Genomic DNA, 20,422 nt, shown 5'->3' with positions numbered 1-20,422 from the left:
GCTGCCGAGGTTATTAATTATGCATGCGAAGGAGAAGAAAACGCGAAATCGACACGAAGATCAAAAAAAGGCAAAAAATAACTCTTCGGCCCTAGAAACTTTTCGGAGTTGTAGGGCGTCGTCGCGTTAGCAATGTTCCGTTCTTGTTATGTTATGGTCGGATTGATGATAACGTCATGTTTCGTTCAGATCGAGATCTCACCCGTTATTCTCTATTTCATCGTATGATGAACATCCTGAAATAGCAACGAGGCGTTGCCCAAGTTTACCTCCATGCCCTTATTTTGGATACTTCGGCATTTTACCTCTTGACCATTACGTATATGCGTGAGTTTCTCGTTTCGGTCACTCGAATGTGGATCCGCATGTGACCTGTTGGGCGTTATTTTTACTCGACCCGGTCGTGTTTTTTTTACCCCCACGAAATTTCGATACCTTTTTTTCCCCAAAAACATTTTGACAGTACGTACTCTTAAAGTCAATGTAGCCTATATGTAACGGTCAAAGTCCAATGTATTCGCAAAGTGGCCTGCCACCTTGGTATGGAGATCTGTTTGAATAGGAATGAACAGTCGGCCCGCTTAAAACGGATATCAACGATTCCGCAAAAAAAAAAAATCCGATTATGCGGGGAATAATTAGTAGTTTTATAAAGTAGTATAGATTTTTATATTGAAAAAAATATACTCCATATATAACTATCATATCAGAGCAGAATGAGTTAAATACCAGATTTTAAGTTTAATATTCATAATTAATGATATGCCAATATCAGTGCGAAAGGCAGAAATAGAATATATAGTATAATTATATACGTATGACGAATTCAAAAAGCAAACTAGCCCAATGCTGAGAGAATCAACTAAAATAAAGTTTCAAATTGAAATTATGATCATGCGTTTTTATATTTTCGGAGTTTTCAAAATGCTTGTCGATTTCCTCTGTTTTTTGCCTAATCATGGCGAGGTTGAGAGATGCATTTTTGGCTTTTAAGACTGAAACCCATCGCAATAGAAATTATTCAACACCGTCGAAATTAGATTTTCCTCTTCCGCTTTTTTTGATAAGCTTACGTTCTTTCGCAAATCTTCAATTTCATCCACATTTTTTTATAATGGTACACGAGCTCGAGAAATTCCATGATCTTTGGCAATTTCAGTTTGAACGTTTTGAATGTGATAATAATAAAACTCAATCTATTTCACATACAAAAATTCTTTCTATTCGCGTATTTTTTTCTAAATTTAAGACATTGCATGAAGCCATTGCGTTTGTGAAAATTTTTGTTTTTTTCCTTGATTTGAAAGTTAGCGCTCTCTATGGATTAAACAAAGAACCAAAATGAAATAAATGTACCGAAGATAACTTTGACATTACAAGGCAACAATTGAAGATTTTTCATAAATTTTAACTGTTTACGTATTTTACCTAATTTCTAAATGCTACATTCAATAAAAATATGTACATAATGGTTAATGTGTACTCAAGTTGTGTGAATTCCAATATGCGATTTATAAGCGAGGAAAGCATTAGAAATTATCACATTGAGTAGAAAACTTTTACATTGTCTCAAAAGGTACATCCACGCTAAGCAGTTGAGCAACATTTTGCGCAACTTTTTATATAAGTGTGGACGTGTTCTGCGACTTGTTACTCAACTTTACAAAGTTGCTGAACACTTTCCCACTCATATATAAAGTTTGTTTCTCAACTTGTTGCTGAGTGTGGACGTAACTTTAGCGAGAAATTTTGGTTCCAGAGGATTTTACTAGAAAATCGAGATCGACTCTCTTTCTTTTCTGTACTTCCGAAAATGTCTTACGCGAGACATAAATATACGCGAGAGAGAAAGCTGTGTACTATGCCCATATTTATCTTACATAGAATTTTTTCTTCTCAACCCACAACACATCTAGGAAATAGACTTTTCTGTGTGACGGGCACCAAAAAAAAAAAAGTATGCAGAGGCAAACTTGTTGGAAAGAAAAGTAGTGTTCTTAGGGAAATCGATCCCGAGTCCTCTTGCAATCAGGGAAAACACGCTAACCAATTCACCGGAGGTACAACTTTTCTTATAACGCGCATTAAACCCGTGATGCTCGGTTCACCAGAGGAATACGCATTCCTATATAACAAAGTATTCTGTTTTCATAATTTTTGAAACCAGTCTGTATCATGTTAATGGGTGTGGCGATGGATTCTGAGCCCACGGCCTCGAATCGAACAGGGTCCCCGAATTATAGAGAGCTTTCACTGTTCTGAAATTATTTTTCATAAATTTTTGTTCTGGAATTTTTTCATTCATTTTAAACTTTCAGTAATCCTGGAATTATGTAATTTTTTCCATCAAATTCGAAACAATTCTGAATAATCATTTTTGTTTGTGTGTTAATGTTTTTGTGTAGATATTTTTGATTTCATTTTCATTCCGTAACGATGTTATGTCTTTTTGGAGGCCGACCCCTCCTGCCTCTAAATTTATAAAGTCATGAATGAGGACGGGCACCAAAAAAAGTCCATTGGTCCTATCCCAGACCGCCGTAATCATTAAGATGCAACGGAGACAATGAATTTTGGTCTTGTCTTCTAGAACTTTCATCAAACTCAATTTGAAAATTAAATCATCAGTTTTCGATGAATCTACCCGCAATGCTGAAAAATTTTATTATATAATATTGATTCCATTTCACTTATTCAAAGCATAATATATATAGTCCGTGCGGTCCCGTAGAAATTCTGCCGCCTGAGGCGAATAATATTTTGCTGCCCTTATAAAATACCGAGTTTTCTTCCTTCACCTCTATTATCTTGATACAGTGGTTCCCGAAGTGTTGATCATGGGGGGGGGGGGGTGTAACGTTGATAATTTGAAATTTCACGAAAGAGTCAAAAGCGTTCTGATGAGAGGGTAAATACATGAAATCTATTTTGAAAGGCGGTGGTGGGGGATCTCCCATAGTGGGCGCATTTGTTTACCTTTTTTTCTGGGTTTTAGAAAATGTCTGCCTTTCAGAGGATTGAGCTATTTAATTTAGCATATATATCATATAACGCATTAAATTCTACATAAAATTTACAAAAATAATTTGAGGAGAAATTTTATTCAACCAAGTATATCACAAATGTGCTTTTGTGATTTGTTTTATAAGAAAACATGGAAATTAATAAATTAATAATTTATATTTTGGATGCAAAGACAAAATGCACTTTCTGAAAATCAAAGAATCGCTCTCCTCATTTCCTAGTTTTCAATAATCGTGATTCTCCTCATTATGCTGCATATACACGCTTAGCATACAGATAAGTTTTTTGTTATTTTATACGTTGCTGTGAAATTTTCTACTGAAGTGATATCCCCGAGTTAATACGTTTGTGTACCTGTACCGTTATATAAAAGTTACGCAGCTGTACCTTCCTTTCTATCTCTGTCCGCAAGTTATTTCAGGTCAAAGGAATTTTCTTGCGCACCCCCTTTTATGTTTTTATTCCTTTTTTAAGAAAAATATGGGATAGGAAGCTTGTGCAATCGATGTTCGCTAATTATTTCATTAAATCAGTTCGCCTGAAATATTCCTATTAACTTATAATCGTTCCAATAAAAAGTGTTACACTTCCTCCTTATCATTCCTTTTTTTTTTCAATTTCATGACTCATTAAATAAGAATAAAGGACTCGCTGGAGAAAATTTCCTGTTTCCTAGGTTCAACATCCTGCAACTCAAGGTGGAAAATGTTTCACATCGCGTTTCCGGAATTACACACATCTCAAATGCAGTAACAGTGAAAAGATGATTTTCCACGTAAATTTTTCCTTGAGTAGGTGGTGCCTATGCTCTTCCGCAGGAAACTATTCGTTTCACGGCGCTGATGATGATCTATCTTTTAAGCTTTTAAATACCGTTGAAGCCAATGGCTGAGAGAAAGACAAATACTCGATTTGATTGTTGTGCGTGTGTGAAAGTGAAGATGGGGTCGTTCGTTCTTCCTTGTTAGGAAAATTTCTCATTCGCCGTGAGAAAAGACCTATTCCGTGTGAATTTTGTGCTTTTGTAGGATTTAGAACGTTTCTCACGCAAAACTGAAAGAATTACCTCGAGATTCGTGAATTTCGATCTTTACGGATAAGATTATATCACTTGATGAAGTATCTTACGTTTTATTGTTCGATGTCTTCTTTGCATGCTGTGTAAAGCATGTCAGTTCTTCTAAGTGTCTTTAGAATTCTCTCGCGGAAGTAATTTTTTTACTAAGATTAAGAAAAGATGTGAAATATTCGAGTGTCTGGAAAATGCAAGTGAGCTTGTCGTGTGCAATATCAGATCGACATCATTTTTTTTTAATCAAAAATTACCTCTTAATTATGTGAGGAGCTTAGTTTCATAAATTTCCACTTTTTTTTCGAAATTCACTTTTCGATGGTTTTTGAATCTTGGCTCAGCTGTCGGATTAGGGAACGGGATTATTTCAAAGTGGAATGTTTTTGTAAAAATTACAATAACAGGTAGTGGTTTCTATCAAAAAAGGAATTTATACACCTTGTTCATTTAGTTCGGTTTTTTTTTTTAAATTCAAAAGGGAATATAGCAATGCAGTTTTCCGATATGTGTTAATTTTTTTTCAAAACGGCACATTTATCAGGAGCCTTGAGTGTCGCATTTTACTGTAGAACCTCTCAATAACTGACATCCATGGGATCGGAAATGAATGTCCGTCAGTGACTAGTAAAATACTCATTTACCGTCGACGTAATTCAGAAAGTGTCCGTTAGTGAAGTTGTCTCAACTGGACAGCTTCACTAACTGACATAAATTGGCGTAGAAATTTCCAATTTTTCAGACTTATCAAGCTTTTCCAAACATTTTCCAAAATTTAAATGCAGATGTTGATCAAGACACTTAGTATTTAAATATTTTTATACCTCTCCTATATGCTACCTGTTGGTTTGTTTTTAAACTTAATATTTTCGGCATAGGCGAGAGGGCAGAGTGGAGGAGGAGGCCTTCCGTTCACTTCATACACCCTCAGTGATTCTTTCCCCCCCCCCCCTCGTTCGAGGAGACTGTATCCGCTTATGCGAAGCAGCGATACCTATATAGTTCGCCTTTTCCTAATGCTTGTCGCGGGATATTTTAAGGTTAAAATTGTTAAACTTTGAAAGGGATTTAAAACCCTACTACTTTGTGTCACGGCAATTTAGGCTGCCGCCGAGTCGCTAGGGCTCCCGGAATCCCAGACTGATTCATCCGCCATCTTTCATCCACGAGTCAGTATTACCGCTGTAGCCAATCGTTAAAAAGAAAAAGATTGGAGAATTGCAATGGCTATGGTGATGTTACTGACATCATACTTTTGCTTAACCCTCTCAGCGCCAATCCCGACATATCTCGTCGTCTTAACCCTCCTATTTTGACAATTCCGAGCTGAGCTAGCTCTGTATAAAGAGAGTGCCTGATAACATGTATTTCTTCCCCCGTCCTGTCAATCAACTGCCAGTGGGTGGAGTCAGTTTTTGTTCAAAGTTAAAGATAACAAGACAGCCGGTGTCGTCGTCCCCCCCCCCCAAATCTCTTTCGGAGTTGTATAATAGACGTGTGCAGACTGATAGAAACGAGATGTATAGAGCAGCGGTTCTCAACCGGTACTTCGCGGATCACTTGGGGCTCCGTGTGCACTCTCCAGGGGCCACGCGGCCGCTCGAAAAAAATAAAAAATACTGTTAATTTGAAAAAAAATAATTACAAATATTTTTTAACAATAAAATAAATCAATAACTTTGAATGAATAAAAAATAGGCCTGCGGGGGGCTCCACCGTCGAAAGTTTTCCCCGAAAAGGGCTCTGCGAGTCAAAAACGGTTGAGAACCGCTGGTACAGAGTATCTTCCTTTTTTTTTATCATTCTTGATTTCGGGGGGGGGGGAAGGGGAATCATTTGTCACTGCACGAGATCGGAATAAAATATCCTACTTGAAAACAGGTAGCAATTTCTAGGTTTAATTTCCATTGTGGCAGCTACAATGCAGATCAGGAAAGTTTCAAAAAATCGCTTAAAGTGTTAAAGATGGTAGATGAGTCAACCTGGAGTTTGAAGGAGCACTAGCCAATCACTGTTCTATCCTTGTCTAATCGTTTCGCAAAAAAAAAAAAACGTTACTTAGATCGGCAGAACCTCTGTTTTTTTTTTTTTGTTCAAAGATGGCGGACCATGAGTCCGTCCTCCTTTCTAGACTCCTTCCTTATTCGAGACTATTCTCTCGTAGCACGGCTAAAATACAGCCCAAGTGAACACAAATGGTGCTGCAATCATTCTGTTGATGTCACCATATTCAAATTAGATTTGGCCTACTTTATTTCAATGAAAGTATGTACTATACCGAGGCAGACTTATCATAAAGTCATTTAATCATACAATAAATACTTTTATATAATATTTTTATTGAAATTTTCCGAATAAGAGCACCTGGTATCGACCGAGAACGCTTGAGTGAACACATGGATCAGTGATTTTGCAACCTGGAGGCCTTATGAAAACGTATTTCATTGCAAAAGAAATCATGCCCATCAGTATTCATGTGGAAATTGAATATTTTGTTCAGATTTTCAAAAAGGGCTTAAGTTTATCTGGAAATTTTTCTTCTATTTTGCTTGGCTCTTTATATAAATATTACTAAACTCGTACACATTATAGTATACGGAATTTCTAACGAATCGCACATCGCGGAATGCAAGTTCTGAGTGTATGTGTGTGTAGCCCTAACGTATTGATGTTGTCGAGTTGCGTTTCTTTCGTGTTGCCATCTGTCTTGCATTTCCTGAAGTAAAGATGGAAATGCTTGAATTTCCGTGCTATGTCAGTATCGTGATGTAGGTCTGCCTGCTCTCTGCGGGGAGACTTTTTCTAATGGGTGTATTTTCTTTTTTAAAGTTTTGTCACAAAAACCATCTCCCTATGCAATACACTCTACTATGGATCTAATTCTCCGTTTGAGGATCCATTTTCATTGTTTTTCTTGTAGCGTTAATTACAACTTGGCGTCAAAACGATCCGCTTCTTAACCTCTTTCTGTATTCAGAGACCTTGAATTGATTTTTTTATTTTATTTTTTGTTCACACACTTGGGGGGCCATTCAAGTATTACGTAAGCAGATTTTCAGCCATTTTGCCCCCCCCCCAAGCAAAATTTCGTCAGCAGCTTATGATATTTAATATTTTCAAAAAGGGGTGGTTGATGACGTAAGCAACATTCAAACCCCCCTTCCCCCCCGTCATCAAAAGTCAGCAAATCCGAACCCCCCCCCTCGATGCTGACGTAATACTTGAATTACCCCTTTTTTTTCTTTCTTTTTTCTTTCTAACCGAGCACAACTCAGGTCTATTGCCATAGGCAATTTACTACCTAGTGAGTTGTGCCGGAAGTGTAAGTGCGTGTACCTAACAGTCTGAATGCGTATCTAGTGTTGTGTATGATTTTTCAGTGCTGCCATCTATATCTCAGAAGTGAAGTGAGTGATGTGTAGTGACTGAATATTTGTACTGTTTGTAGGACTGTTGCTCTCTGTGGCGAGACTTTTTAACGGGGAGATCGGCTCGCATTTGCGCCTTGAAGCCCCTTAGTGGCAACAGCGACTTTGAAAATTTCACACGCGCACAATCGTTCTTCTGAGGTGAGAACGATGCGTATTCAGAATGGACACGATCGCTTTTGAATCTAGACGGCTGTTGAATGGGAACAACATACAACTAGGGATTAAGTAACTAGGTACTAACGGACATGCCCTCACGGTGCGTTTCGCGTGAAGAATCGAACTCTATCAATCGCGTTGTTTTTTCTAGACCATGATTTAATGCGCAGTACATACAGGCGCCATGTCGACTAAAAAATGTGTGTTAGCATCTAAAATTTTCTGTATGCGATTGCTAAATTGAAGTTTTTAGGCCGAAAGAAAATTTTCTGATTCCATTACAGCACCGTCTTTTAACATGGGAAGGAGTTATCAAGTCCGGAAAGTCGAAAATGCATTATTTAAAATCGTTTTTCTCCAAAAAAAAAAAAACCATAATCGGCTCCTGCGAAATTAATATTACATTTATATTCATTTATAATATTTTTTCGATTTATCAAGCCCTGACATACAGGATAGGAAAAACCAACCAAACATTAGGATCGTTGATAAGTTGCCAAGAGCACGGCAACAACGAGGGAAGCGGGGAACAGATTGGTCTAGTGCCGGACCAGAGGGGGTGTAAATTTCACCCTTTAACCTCTCCTTCATTGTAACATGGGTGCCCAAAACTCGTACTTGCCCCCCGGCTGATCAAGCAACTACTTGCGGTCCTGGCTAAGAGCAGTTTAATCCTCACAAAATCCAAGGCAGACAAAAACAAACCATTGTCCAACAAGCCTGTTATTGAAACAATTGGATATTTATCCTCCTATTTAATTAGATTAGACCTTAAATTATTTTTTGAAAAATGCATTGTAGATCTACATAAAGCAGAGCTGGACAAATCCCGGTTACCAGGGCGACTAAAGAATAGGTATTGGCGGCTAAAATTTTCTTTGTGTAGTTACTAAATTGCATGCTGAGAGAGAAGCACAAAATGTTTGGAATTTGTAACGGCATATCTGCCAACGTGAAAGAGGGTCGCTATGCCGTGAAGAAGTCAAAAGAAGCATTATTTTGGACCTTTTTCCAAAAGCAAAAATGTTTTGGCGCGTAGATTGTTTTTGCAATTTGTCCAGCCCTGCATAAAGAATTGGAAATACCGACCAGAGATCATTGTACATGCAAGCAAAAAGAAAAATTCCACGGACCAGCAGCATAGTGATTAATGTGATATTTTGCATGTGCTATGTTATATTGTTCTGCCACGAGTTCTTCTCCAGTTACATGTAACTAGAGAGCCGTGCTCTTTGATAAACAGAATTCCCCCTCCCTCCCTTTTATATATTCCTATTTGCTGTTGGAGTAGTGGCGTAGTTCTTATCCAGAAGCAGCAATTCACGTGATTAAAAGCTCTTAGAAAGCTTTAAAAAAATAAAAAGCAACCGAAAATAAGCCTCTCGGAGCACTGAAATAATATTCATCAAGTCGAGGCTTTGTCTTGACAGCTGGAGGGGATATTTTTTTCCCCTTCGACTCGCCCAGCTTCGATCTCGGTCAGTATCAAATATTGTATGCGCGCAATATTCGTTTTCTGTGTTTTTTCCTATATACATAATGCCACAATAAATTTCGGCTGTACTATTGGACACTATTATTTCCAGGTATTTAATAATTTATATCCGTTTCAGAGGAATATATTTTTACAGGGTTTTAATTTTAGTTCTTTGCTGAACTATTTTGCGAATAAAAGCACAACCTTTTTGATGTCCGGTATTTTTGCCGCTTGCGGGCCAGAAACTTGCAGTGGTGACCATAAGACCCGTATTTTATGGGACATTCCCGTAATTTTAACCATCCGAACTTTTTGTTCATTGGACAAAACACGTTACAAAAGACAGATGACAAAACAAAAATGGACATACACATAACAACCACTTTGTGACTGTCAAGGGACTGCTTGTCCTTCCAGAAGGTCAAAAATAATTTATATCAACTTTCTATTTATGCCAAAGCAGTCGTCATACCATTCTATTATCATATACTGTATTAATTTACACACGTGTATATGCACAGTAATTTCATTTTTATAATATGTCGCACAAAAAATGTATCATAAAAATTGCAAATTAAAATAATTATATTCTGTTCTTAGTATAATCTTCAAACTTTGATAAGTGATCATACATTTTTTTTTTTAAATACACATATTTTTGAAAAATATCACTATTTTCAAAAATGAAACGTGCATCATAAAAGGGGAAAAAAAATTTAAATGCAAATATATTTATTGTATTAGTGCAACGAAAACAATACACTTTGCGTAACAAAAAAATATTGCAATTTAATATTGTTATTAGTATACAGTATTTAGTGGCTTGATATTGATTCAGTATTTTTGGAGCAGTGTATCTAAAACGTTTTTAAATACTGTTTTATTTGTTTTTGGTACTTGATCATCTCAACTAGAATAAGAATTGAATATCTATTTTGATCATCAACCATTCTTCAAATTTTGTTATTCTGTATATATACAGTTAAACCTCGTTAGTACGTCACCCGGTTAACACGTCACTCCGCTTACCGGATCACTTTTTGGAAGTCCCAATTGTCCTCAGGCAGGAATTGGCAAGCTATGGCTTACTCCGTTTAACGAGTCACTCCGCTTACTAAGTCATATTTTTGCTCTCCCAAGAGTGACTCATTAACGAGGTTTGACTGTATATACAGTATATAGTTTTGTCTTACGGGTAATGCACTCAGTTTTGTTTTGGTTAGTTGGATTATTTTTTATTGCTGATGTCGGATCTGATTTTAGTATATACATTATCTAATTTATTTATGTTAGTATAGTGTTCACCTCCCCAAGCACAGATTCCATGTTATAATTGAGTATATCCATGCCTAAAGTATATCTTTCAAAAATACAATAGATGATATTTAAGTCTGTATAAAACTGCTGCGAAAGTTCGAATCTTTTTAGTTATTTTTTAAGGGTGCAAATTCCATTTGAGGTCGTTCTGTATTAATATGCCCAGATATTTAGTCGAAAACGGTTTATTTCTTGGCAGTTACAGAGGGATATGCTTTGACTAGGGGAATAGTTATGAATTTTTATATTTATAGTAAAATTATTTATGTTCCTTGCCTTTTAGCAAATATATTTAATTTTCTGAATATTTAATTGCAGTTTGTTTTTACCTAGCTAACTGTTTATTATGAAAAGGTCGTCTACTTTTTTTAATAAATAGTTTCCATTTCTTCTACATACATAACTGTGTCGTCAGCAAAAGATATTGTTTCCATTAATTTTGCGAAATTCGTTTATGTATATGAGAAAAAATACATGTCCTAGAATTGATCTAAGGTGGGTGCACTCTTTTTTGCTTCCAAAAAAATGTACTAATTTTTTCATTTATTTTAACTGCTTGTTGTCTTTTATAATTATGTTTCAAACCACCTCAATGGATTGCCCCGTATGCCAGCTGAGTAAAGTTTCTTAGTTAGGATATTTAACTTTTTATAAAATGCTTTTTCTCTCTCTCCCCGTATTTTCAACGAAGCTTGCTTCAATTTTTTTTAAACCGAAATCAAGAATTAAGATTACTTTAATGAATTTTGGATGATAATATTATGATATATTCTTGCTATCATAATGGTTTTAGCCATGCGAATACATTATATAGCGGATAACATATACGTCTTTTTGGTGAATTACGTCTTAGAGAGCTAGTTGTATGTGTGCGTGCAGGTTGTAATGGATTATTTACCGTCATTGGTGCTTTTTCAACAATTTTTTAGCGGTAGTTGCAACTTTTCAAACTTTTGACAATTTGGCTTGGTATAATTGACAACTTTTGGCTATAATCGGCAACTCGACTTCGACAAATTGTTTTGGTTTTAAATGGCAACTTATAATTTTTTGACTGTAATGGACATTATGTTTTGGAGGGGGGGGGCTGATAAAATGCCCATAAAAAAATGAGGTAAAATATAACTGAAATACAGCAACCCTATATATATATAAAGCATACAGTCGACGCTGGTTTTTACGAACCCGTACGGACTAGATAATTAGTTCGTAAAATCGAGTGTTTGTGAATGGGGCAGACGATGGAAAAAGTGCAGGAAATTAAAATCTGTTTTCCACGTTTAAAAATTAATGATTTCCCAAAAAATCTTTTTTTTTTCATCCCAAAATTTCTGTAAATACAAGATTCCATGGAATCGATGTAGGATAAAATTTGGCCCAAATTTTACTTCTCTGAAATATCTGCGGGATGGCTGGAACGCCACTGAAATCACTTGCTTGAAGAATTAGAGAACTGCTTTGATTAGAGAACTGGACGTAATTTTTGGAATTCCATAACTTAATGTAAGTATATAATATACAAATACACACACAAGCTCTTTGTGACCTTTTCCGACTTCTCATATAATGTGGTTTGGTAGATAAACGCTTAAGAAAATAAAATTTTTGCATATATTTGCAATGCATCGTTAACAAGCTAATGTTAATCATTTGTAATAGCGAGATCCTCTTATAAATTGCATTGTGATATCGAACATGGTTCTATGGTTTTCAAAAGATGGGTCCGCGGACCCACGAGAGATTGCCTTGGCGGCACGCGTTTTAGAGGTCAAGAGGCTCTCGGGTAAGTGCTGATTGTTAAAACACTAGCAGACATTTTCATGAACATCCTCCAGTTTCTACGATATCCAATTTTTACTTGATCCCCCGGCATTTCCCGACGAGTGCCTCCCGTCTGCCACGCTCCGAATCGCCATTCACAAAACAGCTGACTGCTTACTCTATCTCCACCCAATCCCTTATGTGTGTTTGTGCCGCTCGGTGCCTATTTTTTTCTTTTTTCATTCTCTACTTCCCTTCAACCCCCTTCCTGGGACTTTTTGTGAACTATTCCATCCAATATGGCGTCAGCAACGCTGAAGAGTAGTAGTAGTAACGTAGTGAGGCGGAGGCGGCAATTTTCGTAGTAACGTTTTGTCGTGTTCCATCATCACTATTATTTTTCTTTCTCCTTCATAATGTGTTGTCTTCACTTTTGATTATTTCAGACGCACGGCACACCGGCGGCTGGCAGCGGCGGAGACAGCTGCTGCAAGAAAACCAATAAGAAGTCTTCCTGGAAAAGAACCGGTGAGTTCAGTTCTTTTATTTTGTCTATGTACTAACCGCTCAGTTTGAACTTTCACCTTTTATCTACGGTATTTATTTAAGAAGACCCAAATCTTTTTTGAATGATTGAAGCGTAACTCTTCATTATCGTGCTACAAGAATCTTATTTGACCAAATTGATTTATCTTTGGAAGAAAACCGGAAATTTACCAATATTTAAATAAAATAAAAATTTATTGTAGTAACCACATGGCATGATTAATATGCGTGAAATAACTGTAGAAGCATTTGATTACCTTGTTTCGTGCTAAATAGCTGCAACTTTCGTAAAAATCTCGTTTTGTCAAATAAATTGATTTACTTTACGTAATAAGTTTATTTGAATTCAATAATGGGCTTTTGGTGACCACTAGGAAATCATTCGTGATTCGGTTATATGATGTAGTCTTAGATTTTATTTATCATTATTTGAAACTATTTAACAGTACTCGTTAGAAGTGGGTTTTTATAATGTATTTTACAACATCACTTCATAATATGATTCAAGCAATACATTATTCTTTGATGCAGTGTGATCATAAATTAATCTCATACGCTGTATTTGCCCATGAAAAATCAGATATTATAGAAAAACACGTATGTGATTTTAAATTTCGCGTGTTTAGTGGGATCTCTGTTTTAATCGGGGTCCAGGCCCCCGATGGCTCACCAGTTATAATACCCTCCCCCCTCCACTCGCTCTTCTGTTTTAATTCTATCATAATCCGCAGCGTGACCAGACTGGTCCTTGCACCAAAAATACGGAAATCCAATCCAATCTATCACAGTTAACGTGTTCGATAGAATATACAATGTGGAGTAAATTCAACCCTTTCACTATACTCACTTTTACATTATGGAAAAATTATCATGGAAATTTTTTTTGGTATAGGTCATTTTAGTTCTAATTAAAGCCTAAGGAAAAATTTTTCAAAATATTATTTAGTGCACAATGAATTAATTAATCAGGTACTTGAAAGTTTTGTCAGCACTAAACGCTCACAATAAATATAAAAAATACCAATTCTCAAATGTGTCTGAATTTTTTCAATAGCGAATATTTATTTTACCACAAAGAAAGCCATTATTTGTTTTACATATTCGTATTTTGTAGTATCAGCATTTTACTGCATTACATAGATTTAAAAAATTGATAGTCTCACGCTTATGCTGTCAGCTGTAATTGTAGAGTAGTTAAAACAGCCTTTATATTTCCAAATACCAGCACCCAAAAACGTTTGCAAGGGATGTTATGTAGGTTAAAAAATTAGCTGTGCTTCAAAGTCCCGTCAGTAGATAAAAGGTTAAATGACAGCTGTGTGTGTGTGTCATAAGTTATTTTTGGAATAAATAATTTAGTATGATCTATATTTAATTTAAGGTTGAGGTTTTCGTCAGGACACGTGGACATTACTGTTTTAAATTGTCCAAAACATCAGAAAGGCTCAAGTTTGGCATGAAAAAACAAAAGATTTTCTTTTAATAAAATTTACTTACTAAAAATTGAATACTTGAAAACTAAAATGTTCAAATTTGTCAAAAAAAATTTAAACTTGCCAAAATATGACATTAAATCCAATAAATTTTTCCTTGGTTTGCTACTAACAAGTACAGCACTATAAAACCATTAGCAAATAATAATAAAAATTTGCCTAAAGCTTTCACAACTGTTAACATTCAAAAACCTCAATGTGCTACAAAATATGACACAAAAAGTAATAGATATTCTTTCAACTTCTTAAACCAGTGGCTCTTAAACTTGTCATCCGCAGCTCCTGTGCCCAATTCATGTGTTGTCTGAACTTCCCAAAATAGCTCACACAGTAGATATTTGCACCTATAAAAGAACCACTTCAAAGCATAAATAGGCACACAAATCAATATCTTCAGCTCGCCGTGACGCACACTTTGAGAATCACTGCCATTTATTTCGGAAAAATTTATCTAAAATTGAATTTTTTTTTCTTCCTGTTTAATTTTGTTTATATCAATAAAAAAAAGGTTTAAGAGAAGTGTTATTTTTTAAACAAAGTTAATTGAAAAAATTGATAAGCTAATTATTTTGAAATAACAAATATAACTATAATTTATTAATGATACTGTATACCATAATGCTGAAAATCACTCGCGGTTATAAAAAAACTGAATGCATTGAAAAAATGATAAAACTACCAAAGAATGTTCAAACGGTGAAGTTATGACACAAAAAGAATAATTATCCTTTAATACTAGAAACGACAAGCAGAATTTTAAAGCTTTCTGAAAGTTGGATTTTCTTTGCCATTTGCTCAAAAATTGTGGTTTTAAGCCGAAAAAAAGTTGTAATGAATCAGTCAATCATAAATGTTCATACAAACGATTGGTTTTCAGTTTCAGAATAAAATTTTTACTCTATATTCCAGGATTGGACAAATCTAGATCAATTCGTCGCGCTCAGCTTGTCGCGTTCAATTTGTCGCAGCGTCAATTCGTCGTGCTACAAACTCGCCGCGGTACAAATTTTTCGCAGACTCATTTCGTCGCGACAAATTTGAATTTCTTTAAAATTCGTGTGTTTGTTGTGATCTTATAAATAGGGTAGTTGCTTTAGGCGTAAAAAAAATGGAACTAATTTTTTTCTCATTTATTGGAAATGTTCCCCCTTCCCATCTGTTTTAATTTTTAACAAATGAAAGAAAGTATTTATTCATTGAAGTCATCGAGGGACATTGGAACGTACACCAAGATAATAAATTGGGATCCAATAAATTTTAAAAATTTAGTTTCCATCGTATAGGCCGCGCTTTCCGCTTTCTGTAGGGATTTTGCTTTCTTGCAACGAGGGGCGTTAAGGGTGTACATCGAGATAATAAATTGCGATCAACGTGCCTCCCCCCCCCCTCTCCCCAGCACGATTTCCGTAATTCACTATTAATTGTATCCATGCTGAGAACATATCTTTAATTTTTATGTGTCTTTAAGTTTTATGTGTAACAGCAGCGAAAAGTCTTATTTTCAAATTATTTTTTTTGCAATGTACATTTCAAATCACTTTGAATATTATTTCGCTCTGATAATACAAACACTCCGACCATATTTGAGCCCACCTCATTCCAATAACTCATGAAGCAATGCACAATTTCGCCTCCTGAGTACGTGTTTGAGTTCCATAAATACGGAATGAATGGCGATTTTCAGCCCCCCCCCCCTCCTCCTTCCTCAATGTTTCCTTCATGCCGACACCTTTGACTGGCCAAGGATGCCGGAAGTGTTTGGAACTTGTGGGTTCTTGATCTTGAAGTAGGAAATTTTGATTTCTGAATCATTTCTCTGGTGGTTCATACCCGTTCCATAAAGTACCCTGGGCACCCACAGCATCCCTGTCTCTGACACCACTGTAAATGTCAATCGATTTTTGAAATCAGACTTTTAATTAGCCCATTGTATATAACTTCATGTACATGACACTCATACGGCTCCAGTCCACGATTAGTAAAAATTTCTTCTTACAACACAAGTGAAATTAACATTAACAGACAATATAAGATTATATTCAGAGGTATATTTCCTGCGTGGGGGTATGAACGAACATGAATTAGAAAGGGAGAAGGTAAGCAAGGTTTGAATAGCGCCCACAGGTGGGAAAACTATAAATCCGCCTCTGATTATAGCCTACATTTATTACGATAATTTTAATTTTAAAAACAATTCGTATCGTACATATAAACACTCCACGATATCTAAACCTTTGTTAAGCCAGATGATTAATAGAATAGCACGTGATGCTATTTGAAACTATCATAATTTTTTTTTCTTTTTAACGATACGTAGAAGATTTCAATTTATTGCAATTTAAATTGAACTCAAACAATTTAATTTAAAAAGTACTACAGTATTTTTTGTCATCCGTATATAATCTGTATCCCTATTTTATGATACAACACAAAAAACTCAAAAGGTAATAGGCTAATTCATTCAATTTCATTAAAAGTTTTTCTAATTTCGGAACATGAATTATAGGGGGAAAACTTTTAAACACACACGCACAAACCAACATGATTTTCACGTTCAGTTTTGCAATATGCCAAGTTTTTGCCAACAGAAATATGTAGACCAAGCACACCAAACTTGTACCAAAAGCTTAGACGGTAATGAAAACGATGTGAAAATATTCAAACAAGCCAGCCAAAGATATGCGACTGATTATAAACATAAGATTAAAACTTATACAAAATAAGATGTTTTCCAGAAATCTTTTTTATATCCAAAAAAAACCAAAATCTTTGAAATCTTGGATTCATTTCTTGGAAAAATGGTTGTCAAAAAATTAACACAGTAGGCCAAAAGTACGGATCGGCATGTGTGGTGCTGTTATCTAGTGTTGATAACGGAAGCGTTAATACCGAGGTTACACTATAAAAGTTTGATAAAATATCTTTTACAAAACTTGTAACCAACAGGCTTATTGGTTGCTTTGTTTCACATGTTTTATAAATTCTTTATACTTGAAATATATTTCAAGTTTTATAAATGAACTTCTATGAAACTTTTTTACAGTGTAATCCCGGCCTTATATATGAAATTTTTTACCGCAGGCAGAACATTTCTCTAGTCAGCTGAAAGCTCGTTGCAGAACAATGCAAAACATCCTGCTTTGGGAATTGTAAATACTGTACACGATAAATTGCTCATTTTGTCATTGTGGGGGGAGGGGGGTGTTCATGTAAGAATGTATAAAACAAGCATGAGTTGTATAACAATACATCATTCATTTATCTTCAAGCTTTATCCATATTTTTCCGAGTACCATTCTCACTCCGTATTAATTCTTGTATTTTGTTTCACATCGGGAAGGTTTTTTTTCCAGCTATTGTGGAAATATACTACAAGTAATATAATGGTCCTGTGTGCATTCTCCACAGTGGCCTTTTGTGAAGAAATTTTGAAAAGGGCTTTTTTCCGTGAGGGTGATTCCCTGTTTTTCTCATTGAGTTCAAGGTTGGGTGGTGTGTGTCTGAGATCAATTAGCAGATATATAGTCCAGAACACAGGCACAAACACTTGAGATTTATATATATTTTTTAAAAATTGCATATAATATAATTCTACTCATTGTCGATTCGGGTAAACGCCCTCTTGTGTGTGTGCTAAAGCCGAAAAAAGGAACTTCGTTTTTTCTTGCTGCTGGTCCCGTTATTCGATATCATGGAACAGAAAGAAAAAAAATTATTTAAGGGGAGGGTTACACTAGGGTGACATAATTTAGCCTTTTGTTCGACCGTGACCACTTTGTCTCCTTTGGGAAAAAATACAGGCTTTGTTCTGTTGGGTGCTTCCGCCAGGATGTCTTTTTATGCTGCACGATCCCAATGCTAACGGTATAGAAGTTCAATTTTCTGCTGGGAGATGTATGGTAAGGGTCTTAAACTTTATAATTTTGAGCACCATCTATGATTAACGTTCGAAAGATTGCACCCACGTATGTCAACTTTGACCTAATCTCAAACCAATAGATGAACACCATGTGATTTCTTAAACAGGATGGTTCGATCATAACGTCGATCTAGACCAGCGTTTCTCAAAGTGGGCAATTTCGCCCCCCCCCCCTTCCGCGATAGAAGCTACGGATTTAATATAGAATCCTATGGGTTCACTTGAGTTGGGGGGCGATGAGAGAAAAAAATTTCTGAAGAAGGGGACGATGTGGAATGCAAAGTTTGGGAAACATCTAGACCTCCCCAAGAGTGCTCTCGGGTGCTTCAATGAACGCCGCGAAGAACAATGTGAAGATTCCCTGTCATTGCTAATCAGCAGCAGAAGAGCACCCGTAGGAAACTCCGATGCATGTTTAATATGATATCCTAAGGTGAATTCTAAGTGATTGCTTAGTGTGCGTCGTTCTAGACCTGTAGAGCATAATTGGTTTCTTCAGTGAGCACCGCAGGGGTCAAGAACAGCGTATTAAAAAAATGCTTAGTTTATATCCATCATAAGAGGAGCACCAACCAGCCGAACAGAAAGACAACGCGTTAATCGAAGATCATAATATAAATTGTTTAGTGGGATGATTCTGATTGTGACGTCGATGTTCGAGAGCACGAAACCGGGCAAAAACCACGAGCACCGCGGTGATCGCTAACAAGGTTTATCGTTAATAAGGTGTTAACTTTTTTGCATTCCATCGCCCCTTCAGAATTTTTTTTCTGTCATTTCCCCCCCCCCCAACTCAAATGAACCCATAGGATCCTATGTTAAATCCATAGCTTCTATCGCCCACTTTAAGAAACTGGTTTAGATCAACGTTACGATCGAATCATCCTGTTTAAGAAATCACAATGTTCATCTATTGGTTTGAGATTAAGTCACAGTTGCCATACGTGGATGCTGTCCTTCGAACGTTAATCATAGATGGTGCTATAAACTAAATAAAAAAGACCCTTACGATACATCTCAAAGCAGAAAATTGAACTTCTATACCGTTAACATAAAAAGACATCCTATTAGGGTGATATCGGGGTGAAGATGCCTAGTCCAATGGTTGCGCCCGAGTGGTGTGGTGGTAAGATGCTCGTCTGCCACTGTGACTGTTGCCGTCAGTCCCAGGTTCAAACCCGAGGGAGGATATAGATATTTTCCTTAACGAGTTTGAGGGGACACCGATAGACAGTGCCTTCATTTTCAACCCATCTGATTAATGGCAGTTAATTGCAATATAGTCATATGACCAGAGTTGGTGTTTGGTTTAGTAGTCCAATGGTTATCAACTGTTGGAAGCCCGCGGCTCTGTTGAAATCTTTGTGAGGGGGAAGGTCCTGTGCCATATAAATGACTGATGGGAAATAAATGAAGGAAAATGAGAGATGAATCATTCACATACACACATTCGGTTTGATTAGTATAAGGGCCTCTTATGGGCCACCCACTGTCTGACGGTTGAGGAAACATTGTCCATTCTCATCTGCGGAAAAAGAGTGACAATATAGCTACTCTGACATGCTCAGTCTAAGTGATGTGAATTATTGCATGATTGATTCAGGGTGTCGATCCAGAGCAGTTTTCCTCAAAATTAGCAATATATTTCCGGGTGGCAATGGAATGGTCCAGGAGACAAAAGTTAGGACAAGGGTGCTCTATCTTTTGAAGAGTCCGTTTATTGGTTTCGAACGGTGTCGCGGGCCACTTAATTGAACTGGAAATGTAGCGCGGGTTGCTTAAGTAATCTGGATATGTGCCACGCACCACTTAATTGAGGAGAATGTGTCGCAATCCATTTAAGTGATCTGGAACAACGTCCCAGGTACTTAAGTGATCTGTAATATACTGCGGGCCACTTTATTGACCTGAAATCAGCCGCGGGTCATTCGAGTTAGTTGTAAATTTGCTGGTGACCCACTTAATTGAAGTGAATGTGTGCTGTGGATCACTCAAGTGATCTGAGAATATGCCACGGACCACTTGATCTGGAAAAGTGCCGCGTGGTTCATTTTTACAAACGTAGGTCGCAGGCCACATCAGATTACTACAAGGGCCACAGGTTGAGCATATATGAATTAAGGGTATGATATAAGATTCTAGGGTTCGCTCAAGTTGTTGAGGAAGACGAAAGTTTCTGAAGGGGGCGATAGAGCAAAAAAGTTTGGGAAACTCTGATCTTTTTTTTTC

At 36.4% G+C, this 20,422-nt stretch overlaps 1 protein-coding gene across 2 annotated transcripts in view; it reads left to right on the top strand.

Moving 5' to 3' along the window:
• LOC149075624 (uncharacterized) overlaps positions 1 to 20,422 on the top strand; it is a 123,465-nt gene that overhangs the window by 77,526 nt on the left and 25,517 nt on the right. For both annotated transcript variants that reach the window (XM_089243113.1, XM_089243112.1), the window contains one exon: positions 12,682 to 12,763. In XM_089243113.1, coding sequence (XP_089099239.1) covers positions 12,682 to 12,763 — 82 coding nt within the window. The remainder of the gene's footprint in view (positions 1 to 12,681; positions 12,764 to 20,422) is intronic.

The sequence above is a fragment of the Pholcus phalangioides genome, unplaced genomic scaffold, assembly GCF_987345545.1.
Source record: "Pholcus phalangioides strain wild (caught in Gottingen) unplaced genomic scaffold, Ppha-v1.0 ptg000015l_1, whole genome shotgun sequence".
In the NCBI taxonomy this organism is placed as follows: domain Eukaryota; kingdom Metazoa; phylum Arthropoda; class Arachnida; order Araneae; family Pholcidae; genus Pholcus; species Pholcus phalangioides.
The sequence above is the reverse complement of the archived record's forward strand: the minus strand, read 5'-3'. Positions and strand labels throughout refer to the sequence as shown.